General features: G+C 35.8%; 1 protein-coding gene across 3 annotated transcripts in view; it reads right to left on the bottom strand.

The window, feature by feature from the left end:
• Positions 1-529: 529 nt before the first annotated feature.
• GXYLT1 (glucoside xylosyltransferase 1) overlaps positions 530-20,291 on the bottom strand; it is a 55,144-nt gene continuing 35,382 nt past the window's right edge. For all 3 annotated transcript variants that reach the window (XM_025477278.3, XM_025477279.3, XM_025477280.3), the window contains 3 exons: positions 17,913-18,036; positions 17,413-17,585; positions 530-6,661 (listed from right to left, as the gene is read on the bottom strand). In XM_025477278.3, the coding sequence (XP_025333063.3) occupies positions 6,500-6,661; positions 17,413-17,585; positions 17,913-18,036 (459 nt within the window). In that variant the 3' untranslated portion in view covers positions 530-6,499. The remainder of the gene's footprint in view (positions 6,662-17,412; positions 17,586-17,912; positions 18,037-20,291) is intronic.

The following is a 20,291-nucleotide window of genomic DNA, read 5'->3' as shown; positions in this document are numbered from 1 at the left end:
TAAGTACATTACTATGAAATATGCAGCTATAAAAAATGAGGTGGATCTAATGTATTGACAAGGAAAAATCTACCCCACCACTTCTAACATAACCTGATGTGTTCCCTTTCCTCCGAGCAGCCATTCTTCAAGGGAAAGCCATCTTTAAGTTTGAGCAAATCTTCACGGTCTGAGCAACTGTTAGTTTTATCACCTTTGCAAAGTGACTGTTTTAGGCACAGATATTATTATGGCAATGAGAGCAAGTAGAACCTTCCACTTACAGAAAAAGACATATATTTCTACCTCTGGTTGTCATTGCGATCTGGATGTTAGCCGTCACTTTGTGGCCATGTGGTGAGACCAAGCTCATATGGAGAGAACGGTAATGGAAAAATAGGACCCAGGTTCCTGACAACATTGTTCAGCTGCAGAAATACCCGACTCCAGAAACTGCCCACTGCCCAGGCTCCTGGTTATCAAGCATCCCAATCCTAAAGATTTTAAAATTGTTTCTGATTGCTAGAATAATTCAGACACACAACTTGAAGAAATTAAATATTTATGGAGTACATGTTTATTTAGCAACAGGAATACAGGTTCTCAAGAAAAAATGAACTCAACTCCCCCGATACAGAACAAAGCAACTTTCTGTTATTCTCAGATTACATCCAAGTCTATAATCTTATTCCCCTTTAATAAATTTTAAGATACACAAAATACTTGGAGGAAGATATCCAAATTATCCTAAAATCATAACATTTTAAGGTAAAAGGCAGTTTAAAGGAAGTAATTTCTACATATCACAGTACACCAATAGGATTTCCTGCAGCTTTCAAACCATTAACTACTCAAAATATTAATATCTTTATGCAAAATGCCTGTGAAAAATGGAAACACCTGCAACCTTTTCCAGTTTCTGATTTCAGGAACAGGTGCAAACCACCATCTCCTTCACAGATCTTCTGGTATAACATCCATCAAAAACCATTTGGTCCAGCTCTCAGACACTGATGACAATGCATATTATGCATGTGGGTTCTGCTAAGTCTTGAATGGATGACATATTCTATAGGTATACAACAAGCCCTGAATTATTTTTGCACGACATTCCAATATTCCCTGAAGAGATTTTACACAAAGTTGAAAACAGCTATTTACTATCATAGTCAAAGTCAATTTACTTTTTAAATGGAATATAATACTCTTGTGTTCTCTTCATGTTTTAAAGGAGTTGCTATGGTATTATGTGTGTGAATATGCTTACAAATTCAGATTGTATATATTAACCAAACATAGGCAAAGGCTCCACATCCATTCTTTTTTCTTTAAGATTTTCTCTATTTATCCATAAGAGACACAGAGAGAGAGTGAGGCAGAGATGCAGGCAGAGGGAGAAGCAGGCTCCCTGCGGGGAGCCCAACGTGGAACTCGATCCCAGGACTCCAGGAACATGACCTGAGCCGAAGGCGGATGCTCAACCGCTAAGCCACCCAGGCATCCCTCCACCTCAGTTCTTCAGTTTGATACTAAAATATCTGACCATAGACCTTCCAAATAGCATTCACAGTATTGGTAGTAAGAGAAATTTTCATTTCTTTTTTTTTTCCCCCTATTTTTGCAAAGGCACTCTATTGTCTGAATACTGAGTTTATAGAAAATTCTAAAGAAATAATCCCAGGAGACATTTGGAATTATTGGTAGAGATGAGGTAACAATACATTGTTTTCCATTTAAAAGTAAATTTGACATTTATTTTAATCAATTTTAAATTGTGACTAGTCTAACATGCTATTCCACATTCTTCTCATGGTTCTATAATTTCTAGATATTTGAATTAACATCATATTCACTTCTGGTTTAAAAAAAAAAATTCCTGTGCCACCTCTTAGACTTAAGTTTATATAACTTGGTTTTAGAAATCTGGTTTCATGTTCAGTGAATTAGGAAAGAGCAAACATCAGAACAACTTAGCCAGACTTTAAGAGGCAAAAAAAGGGTTGCTTTGGCAATGTAAAAAAGGATAACTGTTACAGTACAAATCATTATTAAATCTACTTTTATTAAATATTAAAATGCAATAAGGCAACTTGTTTTAAGACACTTAAAAGTACATTTAATAAATGGATAACTGGCCCCATACCTGACATATTGCACCTCTACTATCCTTCTCTATTTACTCTAAGGAACCAAAAAAGTCTTTTAAAACAACAACACAAATCCATGATCTTTCTAAAACACTTCAAAGATGTTCTGATTACTAAGGTATTTATTACTTACAATACAAACTTCTGAAAGACACGGAATAGTTTCTTTCCAGGCTTTTCTCGTCAATGTGTTTCTCCTGTCTCCTATTCTCTTGAATCTATTTATAAATAATAGTTCTACTGAAAGTATGCCTACTGGGGAATCAATAGATGTGATTTATTATGTAGGCTGCAATTCAAGGCAGTGATTCCCAAATCTGGCTTCCTATCAGTATCATCTGGAAAACTTCTGTAATAGATTCCGGGAACCCCTTCAGACCTAACCAAGCCCTCCCCTCCACCTCGGCCTCCCCTGTGAAGCCATGTGGTCAGTCTTGCATAATTCAACAACTAGCATGACCAAAAGGACATTACAAAGGAGGGTTCTTTGTTATCGTGTTTCTGTAGGTCTTAGCTCACAAACTGGGATCCAGTAAAGAAATACAATGTTGAATCATTATCACTAAATTTAGATCAGTGAGTAGAATGACCAGAACAGTATTAATTGACAAATCAAACTATGCTGCCTGCCTCCATAAAAGCCACTACCCTTCCTGAGCCCAGAGGGCCTTGCCAACTGAAAACAGAGGGCAGGCAGACAGTGGCACAGGGTGGGGGGCTACAACTCAAAAAGTGACAGTTTCCACTGCATTTCTCTCCACCTCCACTTCTCGATTTTCCCACTCTCATTCCATCTTTTCTCTTACTCTGCCTTTTGCCATTCTCACTTTTATTCCCTTCTCTTTCCCCACTTTTCTCACTTGCTCTTTTTTCCTTCCTTTTATTTTTGATCATTCATTTATAATCACTCCTTTCTTCTCTGTCTTCTCTGCTTTCTCTTCTTTAAAAACTCCTCCTTACATAATATAAACAAATTCTTACCGGAGATATAATACATGTCAGAAAACATTCACCTTACTAAGGAAACAGAATAATCTGTATAGAAGGCAACATGGCAAAACAGAACTTCAACACTAGTGGCTCATGTGGCATGTATTAGCCATGCAGAATGCATTCAAATCCATTCACTCTGTTGAATCACAAAAATGTCCTGACTTATGACTTCTGAGACTCATGAGGTTGGAAGAGCATATTGTTTACAAACCTAAGGCACAGAGAAGGTGAAAGGATATGCCTGAGGCCCCAAACCAAGAGAAGAATCCAAATATAATACACAGCCTGGTTTCCTTGCCATTATACCAGTAACATGTGACAGGAGGAAAATGAAAGAGTAATGACTAAGTGATAATGTTCTTTCAGTTTCTAAAGTATCCAAAAGATAACTGGGTTAACCTTATACATTATGAACTATTCTTCACGGGGGGGGGGGGGGGGGGGGAGTTATGTATTGCTTTAAAATGTAAATCATAATATATTTTCTAAAGGTTTCCAAATTCTTTTAAGATGGCTACTTCATATAAATGAAATTTGACTATATTTTAAAGTCATTCCACTTTGGTAATACTGTAGCCCAGAGATAGTTCTGAGGTCAGAATTGTTCTAACACAAGGACTCAAAGAATATATAATGTAATTTATATGAACTGCATAGATATACTGTTTTATGAAAAGAAATATAATATGTTTTCTAAGTTGTTCTATAACTTAATCCTCATTAATGCTGAGAATTGCATCTCTTATTAAAGAATTCTCAAAGACAAAGTTACCTTATCTAAAGATAAATTCAGAAAACTCATTTTCTACTGTTACAGATTTTCTATGATATCCTAAATCTTAGGTAAATACAGTCCTGAAGTAGAAAGTTTTCACCATATCCCAATTTATGGTAAAATGCCTAATTAGGTCAGGTCTGAATAAACCAGATGAAGAACCTTCTAACTGATCCATAATGTGGAATGTCTGACAACATGAGACCAGAATATAAAATCCAGTTGAAGTAAATCATGACCATACTCTACATAGCCCCAATCTTCTAGTAGAGCCCCTGGGGCTGCGATTCTCTGTTCACTGAGAAAATTAAACCTAAGAAACTTACTAATAATATAAATTCATATCTTACCAATAACTCCAATTCCGCTAATATTTCAGAATCACATTTATAATCTACCAACTGTGCCAAGAATTATGTTATCCTAACTTCAACCTTCAAGTTGGCAAAATGATTCCTAGTCGTTCCCAAACTAGCTGATATCAAAATCATCTGAGATGCTTATTAAAAATAGAATCATAAGATGACTTTTTTTTTTGTACCCTAATTCTAACACTGGAGACAATTAAGGAAATTTGCTTAGCAATAGATAATAAATGAAGTCAAAGGAGGCATGATGTCATTGTAGTTACCAAAGTACTCATAGTGGTGAAATAACAGGCTTTCTGGCATTTTCTTTAAAATACTTCAGCAAAGGAAAAAAGAATAGATGATACAAATATGGTAAGATATTTAAGTGTCTGATCTGGGTGATGAGTACCATGTACTGTTCTACTTTGGTGTAGTTTTAAAATCTCTTCATTAAAAAAAAAGTTTGCAGACCCTATCCTAGACACAGTGCACAAGAAGTCTAAGGTAAAGCCCAGAGATCCATGCTCAACAAGCTCCCCACAAGAGTCTAATATAGACAGGCAAAGTTCTCTTTTGGGGACCATTAGAAATGATCTTATATATACCCTCCAAACTTCAAAATTCTAGGATTCTCATTTTCTACTCAGTAAACTCAATTTCAGCACAGTTCACAAGTTCTTATATTCACTATGGCATTCTGCCAAGAACATACAGATTGTGTTCTCTAAACGCATCTGTTCGAAGAGTGCTGGGCTGGTTATCAACTTCTAATTTGCCTTTTTTACACATTTCTCTCTCAATTTGCCCTGACTGAACTGCAAAAGATAGGGGACAGCTGTACTGGCCATGTCTTTCTGCATATGCCATGTCTCCACAGAGGGTACTCTACCTTTATATATAAAGCCGATCACCACTATTTTCATAGAAGTGTTTTTTTTCCCCTTCATGACTTTTCCTTCTCTATTTAAGCATTAAAATATCAAAAAGGAAAAAGAAGAATAACCCATACAGCACTTCGTAAAATGAGATATATATGCCACAGCACAGTACATGCTAAGTACTCAGAATCTACAGTTAGAGAGCAGTCAAGAACACTAAGTAATATTTTTCTTATCTTCAAGATTGAAAAAAAAGTCTTAAGCGATGTTCAAAAAAGGAAGATATGCACATTAACCCAATCGAAACTACTTTTTCTATACCCAGATACAACAATCTTCTTAACCCAAATCATCCATGAAAGTTATCTGACTTAAAGTAAGGCTCTCTACATTTTGCTTCTTCAAAAGTATCTTGCAAAGCCATTCTGAGGTAGAAGAAAAAAGTTTAAATGGACCACTTTTTTCTGCTTCATTGTAACTAAAACTACTGTTCACAGGAAGTTTATAGCTTATGCCTTTTGGTCCATCACATTTTCCACTATCATCTAAGTATTCTAGTTAAGTTCTCACTTTATGATCAGCATATTTTTTGCTTCCAGAATGCCCAGTAAAGCTGAAAATTTTCACTTACAGTGATGAAAATTTCCAAAAATATCTGTTTAACAATCTCAGATCTGAGTTTTGGCAAGACAGGTTAGCATATACAAACGAAAATACTACATTTCACAAACACACACAGACTAAAACTTCAACATTTTTATGGTTTTCCCACTTTCTTATACAGCTCAATTTTAAATGTGCAGCTTACTTATAATCTAATTTTAAACATGATTGTCACAGGAATATTTTAAAACAGAGATGAAATGTATAAAGGCACACATCGATTGTCAATAGTTACATCGGTTACATCACATTGCTTTAGAAACAGAACCTGTTCTGCTCCTGTAAACTTTTTGTCACACATTTAAAGTGAGGTTAGTGCTGACATAAAATTATTGCTATACTCACAGTTTGAGTGTTTTCACTGTGTATGAGGTACATTTTCTCTGTCCATACACCCCTACTGTTCCTACTTACTGCAGAAGAGTGAACCAAAGTCTGTAGGGTACAAATCATTCAATAATATTTTCACCAATACTGGACTGACAGCAAATAACATTACAAAACATCAGAGATCAAAAACGTCTTCTTGTTGGGGTCCAAGACGTTAACTTATTCTTCATTACATAAATATATGCTCATTTAACTTCTTCAGGAAAAACAATTATTCTGAACATAAATAATTCCTTCCTGAACACTTCATCCAAGACTATTCCTTCACACATGCCCTCTGACATTTTGTTGTTTTAATTCATTCGATGTAATGGTCACCGAGGATCACCTTTCCTTTGGTGGTCTATCATAACGATCTTGTATGCTTTTTGTTAGCTGTTTGATAAATATTTTGTAAATTTTTCCGCAGTAAGTATGGACTGTCTTTTGTAGTTCCAGTTCTAAAGGTTTTAATAAGGAACGGATGTTGTCATCTTTAAAAGAACACTAGAGAAAGAAAAAAGACAAAGATATATATATATAAACTCAATTCTACTCCAAACAACTTCTTCAATATTGACAACTTTCATTTAGTCTCACAAAAAGTACATAAGCTCAACAAATATTTTCAATGAATTATGATCTCACATGAGAGGAGGGAGAAAGTCACAGTAAATCACAGGGGGCATTAGGGAAAGTTTTTCTGAGAAGAGCTAATAGAGGAACAGCATCCCAAGCCAAGGCAAAAGCATGTGCAAGGGCAAAGAAGGCCCAGAGACACTGACTGGTAGGAGATGATGATCGAAAGCTCTGAAGGTATCTGAGAGACACTTAAGGAAAGCCAAAAATAGGGATTCCCTGGGTGGCGCAGCGGTTTAGCACCTGCCTTTGGCCCAGGGCGCGATCCTGGAGACCCAGGATCAAATCCCACATCGGGCTCCCGGTGCATGGAGCCTGCTTCTCCCTCTGCCTATGTCTCTGCCTCTCTCTCTCTCTCTCTCTCTCTCTCTCTCTCTGTGTGACTATCATAAATTAAAAAAAAAAAAAAAAAAAAAAGATTTAAAAAAAAAAAAAGGGAAAGCCAAAAATCACTCCGTTAAGTGTTGAGGCTGGACTACAAAGAACTGAGAGAGAGGCATAAAGTGGAAGAAGACAAAATGACAGCACAGTTCAGGGGTTCCCAAAGAGCCTTAACTATACAAAGTGGTCCCACAGGTAAATGCATTTGGAAGCTGCTACACACCGTGCACTCTTCATGGGAACTCACACCAGCACATGAAAAGCTATAAACAGTAAAATGAAAAACACATGTTCCTGAATGTTTTTGGCCCATTAGTTCCAAAATATATTTTGACCAGAATCCTTTTTTACTGTGAAATATATAATATCCCAGAAAATATATTTTGCAAAATAGCTTGTGATTTTAGTATTTTCAACCAGCTATACTTTTTGATTTGGCATTTGCAATTAGACATATTTTCAATCAGAAAGATAGATGGGGCTTAAAAATAGAACATTTTATGTGTTTGGAGTCAATGAAAAAAGGAAGCTCCTGAAGGAAATGCAGAACCTAAAATCTCAGAGGGCTCAAAATGACTTGAGGGTTTCCCCAAGGTTCACTACCATGACACTGAGGGAGAGGAAAGGAAAGTGCCACTGGAATCACAAGTAAGTGAGTCTATGGGAAAAGCCATAGCCAATCTTTGGAGAACAGGATAAACTTAGATGATAATTTGTAACATGGCTTTTATCAATGTAAAGATATAAAGAGATGCTGAATCTCTGTCTCTCTTTAGAAAGAAAACTATGATCATTAACTGGCTGAAACCATCACTCTTTGGGGTGACTTTTAAAACTCCATCAGATACACTGAAGATAAACATTGTTAAGATTTAAAAAAAAAAGGAGCGCCTGGGTAGCTCAGTCAGTTAAGCATCTGCCTTTGACTCAGGTCATGATCCCAGGGTCCTGAGATGGAGCCCCTCATTGGGCTCCCTGCTCAGCGGGGAGACTGCTTCTCCCTCTCCTTGCTTGTGCTCTATTAAATAAATAAAATCTTAAGGAAAAAAAAAAAAAAGATTAGGGACGCCTGGGTGGCTCAGCGGTTGAGCACCTGCCTTCAGCTCAGGGAATGATCCTGGAGTCCTGAGATCGAGTCCCCCATTGGGTTCCCTGCATGGGGTCTGCTTCTCCCTCTGCCTGTGTCTCTGCCTCTCTTTCTCTTTGTCTCTCATGAATAAATAAATAAAATCTTAAAAAAGAAAAGATTAAAAAAAAAGAAGGGATCCCTGGGTGGCGCAGCGGTTTGGTGCCTGCCTTTGGCCCAGGGCGCGATCCTGGAGACTCGGGATCGAATCCCACGTCGGGCTCCCGGTGCATGGAGCCTGCTTCTCCCTCTGCCTGTGTCTCTGCCTCTTTCTCTCTCTCTCTCTCTCTCTGTGTGTGACTATCATAAATAAATAAAAAATAAAAAAATAAGAAAAGAAAAGAAAAGAAAAGAAAAGAAAAGAAAAGAAAAGAAAAGAAAAGAAAGGATGCTTAACTAGGAAAAATGTAATGAAAATAATACTAATTGGTACGTAAGTATCTGGGAAAACTATTAAAAGCTAGACTTTTTAAATATTATACACAGACACACTAAAATGTATTTGGGGTTAAAAGTGGCAGCCATGCTGAAAAAGGCAGACTCTATCAAGGTTTATCACCTCTATCAAGTGACTGTCAAGTAATATCTCAATGTGTACAAGAAACATTCTTGCGCAATTGTCGTTGAGAGGCTGATAACAATGGGAAGACTAAATTATCATCTTTTTCTTACTAAGCAATGCCATTCACATAATCTACAGCAGAGCTGTGCAGGACATAACTTGCATCTAGGTATTGCCCTTCCCAGAAGCCACATGTGGCCTCACCTGACTGCAGGCCTTTTTCCACACTGCATGCAATGCCTGACTCATCTTCACTTTTCCTTCTCTGCCTGGTACTCATTCTTACAGCTCAGTTCAAATGTCAGCACTTCTGAGATGCCTTTCCTGACTCAGGAAAAGGAAGGAGTTAATCACTCCTTCACTGGCACAGTACCCAGTAAACAAACTTTTAAGAAGGTCATGCTTTATATATAAGACTGTCAGTTGAAAGGCAGAGAATAAGTACTGAGCTAGTTAAAATGGCCAGTTAGATAATCTAAGGCATTTTCAAAGAATTGAACATGTTTTAAAAATATGGTAGAATGGCAGTTCAATCCAACAAATGCTATGAGCTAACTACATACAAGAAGGTACAACAGTATACCCTAAAACCACTATTTCACTTTCCATTGTTTCAGTTCCCTGCAGCCAACTGCAGTCTGGAAGCTGATGATCCTCCTCCTGACATATTGTGACAAGGTCAACAGTAGCCTACTCTATGTTACAATGCCTACATCATTCACCTCACTTCATCTCATTACGTAGGCATTTTATCATCTCACATTGTCACAAGAAGGATGAGTATAGGACAATAAACTATTTTGAGAGGGGCCACATTCACATAACTTTTATTACAATATATTGTTATAACTATTCTACTTCATTATTAATTATTGTTCTTAACCTCTTATGTGTCTAATTTATAAATTAAATTTTATCATAGATATGTATGAATAGAAAAAAAACATAGTACATATAGGGATCAGTACTATCTGTAGCTTCAGACATCCACTAGGGGGCTTGGAACGGATAAGGGCAGGGTGGGGAGGTGGGGGACACCACGGTAGCACAGGAGGGAAACACTCAGGGCGACTCCATTGCAGAGATAGTTATGCAAATATAAGCAGGATGTGAAGTAAATCAAAGTTAACACAGAACCACCAAGAAATGTAATTCAGAATGATATACATGAAGCAGAAAATACCTTATAGAGCAATAAAATGTTTTGTTTCCATTTTGCATTAGCAATTTTTAATCTTAATATTTGTATTCACTCAACAACTAATATTTAACAAATATGTATGGACTGTAAAACTTGATTTGCTGGAAGACACAGCCATGCATTTACATTTTAAAGATGGTTCATATCCTTTATAATTCATATTGTTCATTGCATTCGATGGCTATGACTAAGCTTCTGTCTGCAACTTGCATAAATACCCTTGTCTGCATACATTGCTTTTAAAAATTACACTTCCCGTTGAATTATAGATAAGAAGATAAAAACACTAACCAAGAGCACCATAAAAGACTGATTAACTTCATTAAATTGAAAAATGGAAAGATATAGCTATAGTTAATACAGATTCAAAACAAATAAATAATCAGTTCAGTTTTTGAAATCATTTTAAAAGATTTTTTTAAATCAAGTGTAATTAGCTAAAAGCCATTATTCAGCTATTTAAAGGTATACATTTACAAAGATCAAAGAAAAGATTAGATAAAAATAGTGAAATTTAATTCCTTAATAATGGATTTTCTTAATGCTCAAAGGAAACAAAGAAGTCATATTTTTATAGGAATCCATTTCTTTCCTATTCTGCAGTCTCAGAACCCCAAAAGTACTTTTCTTCATTTTTATCACCTTTTGACAACCCATGATATAGCATTATTAATAGACAAAATTGATTTCTGGGGGCATATAAGGTCTGCTATATTAAAATGAACATCAACACTAAATTTTATAATTCTTCAGTGAGTGTAGCTATATCATGATAAACTGATTATACAGAAACTATCTGTCAAGTTTACAGGAGAAGAAACTTAGCAAATAATACACAAAATGGTAGCCTACAATGCCATTAGCACTTTGTCTACCACCAAGTTTGAGAAATACTGATTTCCAGGAAAAAATTTCAATTCCTTATCATTGCAGATCACCGTAACACAACATATCATTACCACATTGATCCCAGCCCAACCACTGCCTACCTTTATCTAGCACTCTACTCCAAATGAACTCAGGCATGGAGCTCCACACCTGAACTCTCTAAGACTTTTCATGAAAAAAGTGTTTTTTGTTTTGAAAATCCCTCAGCCTTTTTCTCAGGCAGTACTCTGTCCAGATAGACCCTGCTCCTGGAAAACTCTTCCTCATTCAAGGCATACTTCAAAGGCTTCCTCTGAGTGAGGTGCAAGGCTTTCCCTGGCCTTTCAAGGCAAACAAAGCTCTTATACTCTTACAGTTCTAGTAGAGTCTCTGCCACAATGTATTATAGTTAAATATTTTCATCCCCATTCCTATTAATGAGGCTGTACTAGACCAGTCATTAGCAATAAAAAGAACAAGAATCTATAAAATAGAGGTAATCAGCTCTTCTCCTGACTCCCATACTTAAATCAAACTAGCACTCCCCTATTATTTATGTTCTGTCTTCATGTCCACACAAGATTAGGCACAGTCTAGCAAAAACAAAGAGTCCATCTGCATGAGAGATATGTGATCACATACACTTCTCCCCAGGTATCAGAGAATTAACTGCATAGACAATGAGGAATATAGCTCATTAAGCAAAATCATAAATCCAATCTTCATTTGGATTTGCCCTAAGTTTTGGTCCACAACACATTCATGGATACCTGGTTCATGCATCAAAGTAGAGGTATGTAAAGCATAGTCATCTCTCCCTGTCAACCCACCTTAACTACACAAAAGGATGGTAAGAACAAGGAAATACAAAAGAAGAACAGCTATCTTGGGCAAAAGTGGGAAAGGAGTAGCATAATTTTCTCAAACTCAATATAAAGCAGATGCTAAAAAGAGGAAACCACATTTACAAAGGCAACAAGATAAAATACCTAAGCATAAACATAAGATATTTTCAAAGTTTAAATTAAGAAATCTATTAAACATTCCCAAAAGACACAAATGGAAAGATAGCCCATGTTCTTAAGATGTCTCAACAACCAAATGTCTCAACACCATCAAAATGTCAGCAGCTCCTAAGTCAATACAAGAAACTGATTCACTCCCAATAAAAATACAAAGGTTTTTATGTAGTTAAATGAGTTAATATATGTAAAAAAATAAATATACAATAGCTAGGAAAACACTAATAGTAGGCTCTGAAATGGGAGTAACTGTACCAGTTATTAAAACATAGTACAACACCTTTATAACTAAAATAATATGGCATTAGTACAGATAGATCGATGGAACAAAACAGAAAATTCAGAAATTGCAAATGGAGCTCTAGTATATGACAGTATCTCAAATCTTTGGGTTAAAGATAGACTTAAATAAATGGGTATTGGCATTCTTTTCAAGTGCATGTTGAACGTTTTCCAGAATAGACCACATACTGGGTCACAAATAGCCCTCAACAAGTACAAAAAGATCAAGATCATTCCATGCATATTTTCAGACTACAACGCTATGAATCTTGAAGTCAATCACACACACACACACAAAAAAAAAACAATTGGAAAGACAGAACAGCCTACTGAAGAATGAATGGGTTAGCCAGGAAATAAAGAATTTTAAAAATACATGGAAGCAAATGTAAATGAAAACACAACAGTCCAAAACAGTTGGGCTGCAGTAAAGACAAGTCCTAAGAGGGAAGTAAACTGCAATACAGGCCTACCTCAAGAAGTAAGGAGTCTCAAATATACAACCTAACCTGACACTTAGAGGAGCTAGAAAAGAAACAGTAAATAATGCCTAAAGCCAGCAGAAAGGGAAATAATAAAGATCAGAGCAGAAATAAACAAAAAAATAGTAGAACAGATCAACAAAACTAAGAACTGGTTCTTGGAAAGAATTAATAAAACTGATAAACCTCTAGCCAGACTTATCAAAAAGAGAAAGACCCAAATAAATAAAATTATGAAAGAAAGAAGAGAGAGCACAACCAACACCACAGATATATAAATAAGCATAAGAAAATATTACGAAAAATTATATGCCAATAAACTGGGCAATCTGGAAGAAATGAATAAATTCCTAGAAACACAAAAACTACCAAAACTGAAATAGGAAGAAATAGAAAATTTGAACAGATCTATAACCACCAAAGAAATTGAATCAGTTATCAAAAATCTCTCAACAAACAAAAATTCAGAGCCAGATGGCCTTGCAATTCTACCAGACATTTAAAGAATTAATAGCTATTCTTCTCAAATTGTTCCAAAAACAAATGGAAAATTTCCAAACTCCTTCTGAGACTAGCATTACCTTGATTCCAAAACCAGACAAAAATCCCACCAAAACAGAGAACTACAGGCCAATACCTCTAATGAATATGGATGCAAAAATTCTCAACAAGATGCTAGCAAATCAAATCCAATAGTTCATTGAAAGAATCACTCACCACAATCAAGCAGGATTTAATCCTGGGATGTAATGGTCATACAATGTTTGCCTATCAATCAACGCGATATACCACATTAATAAAAAAAAAAGTGTAAGAATCATATGATTCTCTCAACAGATGCAGAAAAAAATATTTACCAAAATACAGCATCCATTCTTGATAAAAACTCTCAGGGTGCCTGGCTCAGTCGGCTGGGTATCTGACTTGATTTTGGCTCAGGTCATGATCTCAGGGTTGTAAGATCAAGCCCCGTGTCAGGTGCGGAGCCTGCTTGTCCCTCTTTCTCTGCTCCTCTCCCCACACTTACTATCTTTAAAACAAATAAATAAATAAATAAACAAATAAAATCTTTTAAAAAATAAAAAACAAAAAAACCTCTCAACAAAGTAGGGATAGATGGAACATATCTCAACATATTAAAGGCTATATACAGAAGATTAATAGCTAATATCTTCAGTGAGGGAAAACCAGGAGCTTTCCCTCTATGGTCAGGAACAAGACAGGGATTTCCGCTTTCACCATTACTATTTAACATAGTGCTGGAAGTCTTAGCCTCAGCAATCAGACAACAAAAAGAAATAAAAGGCATCCAAGGAGGCAAGGAAGAAGTCAAACTTTCACTATTTGCAGACAACATAGATACTCTATGTAGAAAACCCAAAAGACTCCACCAAAAAATTGCTACAACTGATACATGAAGTCAGCAAAGTCACAGGATATAAAATCAAGGTACGGGAATCTATTGCATTTCTATGCACCAATAATGAAACAGCAGAAAAAGAAACAAAGGAATCGATATCATTTACAACTGCACCGAGGAATAAACCTAACCAAAGAGAGAAAATATCTGTACTCTGAAAACTATAGGATATTGATGAAAGATACAGAGGAAGACATGAAGGAATGGAAAAACATTCCACGCCCATGGACTGGAATAACAAACGTTGTTAAAATGTCTATACTACCCAAAGCAATCATTTAATGCAACCCCTATTAAAATACCACCAGCATTTTTCAGAGCTAGAACAATCCTAAAATTTGTATGGAACCACAAAAGACCCTGAACAGCCAAAGGAATGTTGAAAACAAAAAGCAAAGCTGGAGGCATCACAATTCCAGACTCCAAACTGTACTACAAAACTAATCATCAAGACAGTATGGTACTGGCACAAAAACAGACACACAGATCAATGGAACAGAATAGAGAACCCAGAAATGGACCCTCAACTCTATGGTCAACTAATCTTCAACACAGCAGGAAAGAATATTCAATGGAAAAAAGACAGTCTCTTCAACAAATGGTGCTGGGAAAACTGGACAGCCACATGTAGAAGAATGAAACTGGACCACTTTCTTGCACCATACACAAAAATAAATTCAAAATGGATCAAAGACCTAAATGTGAGCTAGGATTCCATTAAAATCCTAGAGAACAGAGGCAGCAGCCTCTTTGACCTCAGCTGCAGCAACTTCTTGCTAGACATGTCTCCAGAGGCAAGACATGTCTCCAGAGGCAAGGGAGCATGCGATGTACGGAATTGTTGAATCACTACTTTGCAACCTGAAACCAATATAACTATATGTTAACTGCACCAGAAATAAAATAAAATTTTTAAGAAAAGAGGAAGAGATTTATACATGCATGAATTCTTAGACTATTTTAAGTAAAAAAAAAAAAAAAAAAAAAACGGCAAATAACTTGCTACCTTTTGTGTAAGAAAACGTGGATTACAAAAGATACATATATCTGTTCACCTAAATAGGAAAGACAAACCAGAAAACAATGAAATTGGTAATCTATGGGGTAGGGGACTTGGGGTAGAAGGAGTGGGGGGAAAAGTGCTATTTCTGAGTAAACCCATATATAGTTTTCACTTCCTGAGGTGTATTAACATTTAGCATATCAAATTAAAGTTGAATCAATAAAGACAGAGGAAAAAAATCTTAAAATTGAAAGCATACTGAAGCAAATAAACCCAACTGTATTTCAAGTAAATAAAATAACCACACTGAAAGGCAAGATAAAAAAAACTAAATCCAAGCAAGTGCTGAACATATAGTATTAAGTACATGCCCTTTTAGGGGGAGGAGTAGATAACAGGAACAAATCCTTAACTTTTTTAGTAGGTTGGTTTTTACCAAAGACTGGAGCATTTCTGAAATTATTTTAAATGTATTGTAGGATTATGCAAATGAAGAAGTGTTTCATGTTACAAGTCTGGATTCTAACTATGGAAGGAGATAAAAAATGGAAATAGAGTAGGAGAAAGCAGGAAGAGACTTGGGGGAATAGAACTGGAGGTATCAGTCTAAGTACATGATTGTTTTTATATGTATGTGTACTGTGTATTTATATTTCCTAGCTCTGTCACTGAAGGGCCTCAGAAGTGAAGACATCCTTGTAGCAATAAGCATGACTAGCACTCAGAGCCCTCTAAAAGAAACTAGAGCTCCTCTGACAGTTAATTTCAGGGCTAGGGCAAGGAAAGTAAAACAATTTGAGCCTAGCATATTTTGTTGAAAAAGATAATTAAGAGGTACTCAAAATAATGAAGGGAATATGTCAGATGAGAACATGAGTTTTATAAAAGGGACTCCAATGGCCAAATTGGAAACAACTTCGTCATCAACATAAATAATGCTGGGCAGCCCGGGTGGCTCAGCGGTTTAAGGCCGCCTTCAGTCCAGGGCCTGATCTGGAGACCTGGGATTGAGTCCCATGTCAGGCTCCCTGCATGGAGCCTGCTTCTCCCTCTGCCTGTGTCTCTGCCTCTCTCTCTCTTTCTGGGTCTCTCATGAATAAATAAATAAAATCTTAAAAAAGAAAAAAAACATAAATAATGCATTATAAATCACTGAAAAAAAAACCCTATCAATGATTTCTTACTGATAATGTATCTATCAATAAATGGGCAAAAGGGAATGTCTCTTCCTTACAGGAGAATCCTCATGGCCAAAGTTGTACAGAGAAGGAAAACTAGGGCTGGACAATCATCAATTTGCAACTACCATAGTAAAGACTGGTTTAAACAAGAACTAATAATAGACGCTAAATGCAACACGGAAATTTTGATGAGGATATTTACAAGATTTTATTTTTTATTTCCTTTTTTTTAATTTCTATTTTTAATTTTTTTAATTTATTCATGATAGACAGAGAGAGAGAGCGAGAGAGAGAGGGGCAGAGACACAGGCAGAGGGAGAAGCAGGCTCCATGCCGGGAGCCCGACGTGGGACTGGATCTCGGGATTCCAGGATCATGCCCTGGGCCAAAGGCAAGCGCTAAACCGCTGAGCCACCCAGGGATCCCCCTATTTACAAGATTTTAAAGAGTCTCCCCACAGACTGCTTAGAAGAGGAAAAACTACTACATAGTGGAGAAATTGAACATTTTGAGTGAATGATCAAAAGCAGTATCACCAATTAAAGGCAGGTAGACAAAGGTTGACTGTGAAAGTGATACCCTGAGAACCTTACCTTGCTTATAGTGGGGATACCCCAAACCTAACCATAAGGAAACATCAGACAAGCCAATATGAAGAACATTCTAATAAGAAAAAAGATAAAAGAGCCTCTATTCTCCAAAAATATCAATGTCATAAAAGACAAAAACTGAGAAACTGTTCTACATCGAAATAGAATAAAGACGCAGGAGAGTATTATATCAATATTGCATTTCCTGAGTTTGATACCTATACTGTGGTTAATAAGACAATGTCCTGTTCTTAGTGAAAACACACTAAAGTCTTTAAGGAGCAAAAGAGCATGATGTGTGCAACTTACATTCAAATGGTTCAGAATAAAACATGTCTATATTGGAAAAGAAACAATGATAAAGCAAATGAAGTAAATGTTAATAATTAATGAATATGAGTAAAGGATATGGAACTGCTTTGTATATTCTTGCAAATTCTCTAAGTTTGTAAGAATTTCAACATAAAAAGTTAAAAAAAAAAACAAAAAAACACATTCTTACATTTCTCAGTGCTTCATAAATAGCTCTAAATGCTGGTTGCTTATCATCATGGTAAACACCTCTGTTCCCATGAAGAATAAAGATTCCTTCTTCTTCTGCTTCCTGGCAATTGCTTCCATATATACAATGATCTGGTCGATAATTCCATTGACATGGAAAAACGAAAAGGCTTTCTATGTGAAGAAAAATAAAATAATGAAGCAAATAACCCTAATTCTACAGAATTAAAATTCTGTAAAACTTTCAGTTTAAAAAACAGCTCTTACAGGAAAAGATTTAAAATAGTGAAAAATACGTTTGGCATTTAGATCCCTTTCTGCAAAAATAGTATTAAGAAAAGTTTAAAAATTAAAAAATGAAAAGTTTTACTCTGTCTTAAACATAAACAGTGATAATCATTAATATAAGCCAAAATAAATGCATTTCTTCATTTTGACTATATATTATCAATGATTTTTTTTTTTACAAATGCAAAGAATAAAAGGAATTTAAATGATTACCTGGATTATGAAAAAAGATGATATTCAACAGATCTTGATCCCCCCATGTGATGTTTAGTTTGTATTTTTTAAGCAATGGCATAAGCATATCTCCCCATCGCAGCCGTACAGTTGTCATGTCATTCTGTTGGTAAATACATTAAGAAGATCCTCAGGCTTTCATGTTTAATATGACAGCAAAATGACAGTTCCCCATTCTTCCCTTAGCATTACAGAGCAACAAGAAATGCAAACTTCTTCTGTTATAAAACCAAGTGACTCTAATGTAAACCTAAATGTGACTAGGGCTGTCCATTTGGGAATAGGGATGATAATAAAAGAAGTTATATCTGAAGCTGCATGCAGAATTGATAAAATTAATAAGTCAGGAAAGAATGGGAAAGAGAAAGCAGGTGATTTTTTAAAGTACTGTGACTGTGACCTCATCCTAAAATGCAGACAGTTTGGGTGCCTATGTCTGTGTCACAGAGTTGTTGTGGGTTCAACTTTTAACATATAAAAAAAATACATTTGGACAGTACTTGGCACATGGCACATATTCAGTGTTAGCTATTACTGTTATCAGGATCACTATAATTCTTAGACTGATTTGCTAATCTTTTATAACTGACATTTCGAAGAGCTTGATTTGAAACTGATAAATCAAAAACAGATAGTGAAATTCATCAGATGCCTTTTCAGCCTCTATAAAGCTGCTCACAGCTCACTGGTTTTGGGGTGGGGAGAGTGTTGTTTTGTTTTTGTGGGCAGCAAAGCAAAGTTTATTGGAAATAGTACAAAGCTCCCAAAGAAGGAGAAGACCTGAGAGGGTTGTCCTCAGAGCTCATTATTTTAAAACACAAAATCAAATACCCAAAGAAACAACAGAGTTGAAAGAGGGCTCTGGATCTTATGAATGTGAGTGAGAAGTTGTGGACCTGAATACTAAGACTTTTCAATCCATTTGACTCTTTTAAGTACTTTAGATTTAACTCAATATTCCTCAAAGTGCAGTCTGCATATCAGTGAATTTTTTTAAATCCTTCACAATATTACGTACACAAATCAAGAGTAATATTGGGAAACCTTTATAGCAACTCAACAGAACTATCTAATATTTTTCTAGTAACTTACATACGTCCTTTTTACAAAGTATTGACTCATGAAAAACTGTAGATTTAAAAAACAAAATTGATCCTTCATATACAATGAAAGACATTGTTATAAGCTATTCTAGGATATGTAATAAACATAATGGGGGTATAAACAACCTATCCTTTAAGAAAGACAAGTAAGAGTTCCTAGGGGAAAAAGCTATATATATTTAAACTAAGTATTATCTAATATAATTGTATTACCCTTGTGTGAAGTTTCTCAGAACATAGTAAACACAGTAATTATAAAATAATCAGAAATTCCCCCAAAACAATCTGGAAAATGACTGAAAGAAGTTTTACTTAAGGAAATAGTAAGAAAATACTTTACTGAACTGACAACTCTGAAATAAGTCTATTAGCATGTTAACTAAATGTTCTCAGAATCTGAAAAGGCAACTGAATTGTACAAGGACAAAGACTAGCAACATATTCCATAGACAGAGCTGGCGGACCCGTTGTCCTGTGCCATGTTCAGATCTTCACTGGACTCATTCCATTCAAATATATAAATATATATAAAAGAAGTATACCTATTCAAAGAAAAGTATCAATGAAAGATAAAATTACACGGTCTAGTACAGTCTTAGGGGAAAAAAATCAAAGAGAGAAAAATCACCTTTATAAGTTAAAGAAAAAGTCCTACTACCAAAAAACTGGAAAAGAAGCAATAACACTAGTATTATATGCTAATTATATAACCTAGAATATCCAAGACAACCAATGAAAACTCTTAAGAAATGAGTCTAGAAAAGAGCCATTACAAAAAAAGTCAAACTTAGTCTGTGTAGAAAATTCAAAAGATTCCACCAAAAAACTGCTAGAAGTGATGGAGGAATTCAGCAAAGTCACGGGATATAAAATTAACGCACAGAAGTCTGTTGCATTTCTATACACTAACAATGAAGTAGCAGAAAAAAAATCAAGGACTCAATCCTGTTTACAATTGTACCAAAACCCGTAAGATACACAGGAACAAACCTAACCAAAGAGATGAAAGATCTGTATTCCAAAAACTATAGGACACTGATGAAAGAAATTGAGGAAGACTTAAAGAAATGGAAAAACATTCCATGTTCATGGACAAATATTGTTAAAATGTCCATACTACTGGGGTACCTTGGTGGCTCATTTAAGCATCTGTCTTCAGCTCAGGTTATGATCCCAGGGTCCTGGGATCAGGCCCCGCACCAGGTTTCCTGCTCAGTGGGAAACCTGTTTCCTCCTCTTCCCTCTGCCTGCTGCT

Source organism: Canis lupus, chromosome 27, assembly GCF_003254725.2.
Source record: "Canis lupus dingo isolate Sandy chromosome 27, ASM325472v2, whole genome shotgun sequence".
Lineage (NCBI taxonomy): Eukaryota > Metazoa > Chordata > Mammalia > Carnivora > Canidae > Canis > Canis lupus.
This window is presented reverse-complemented; position numbering and strand designations above follow the sequence as displayed.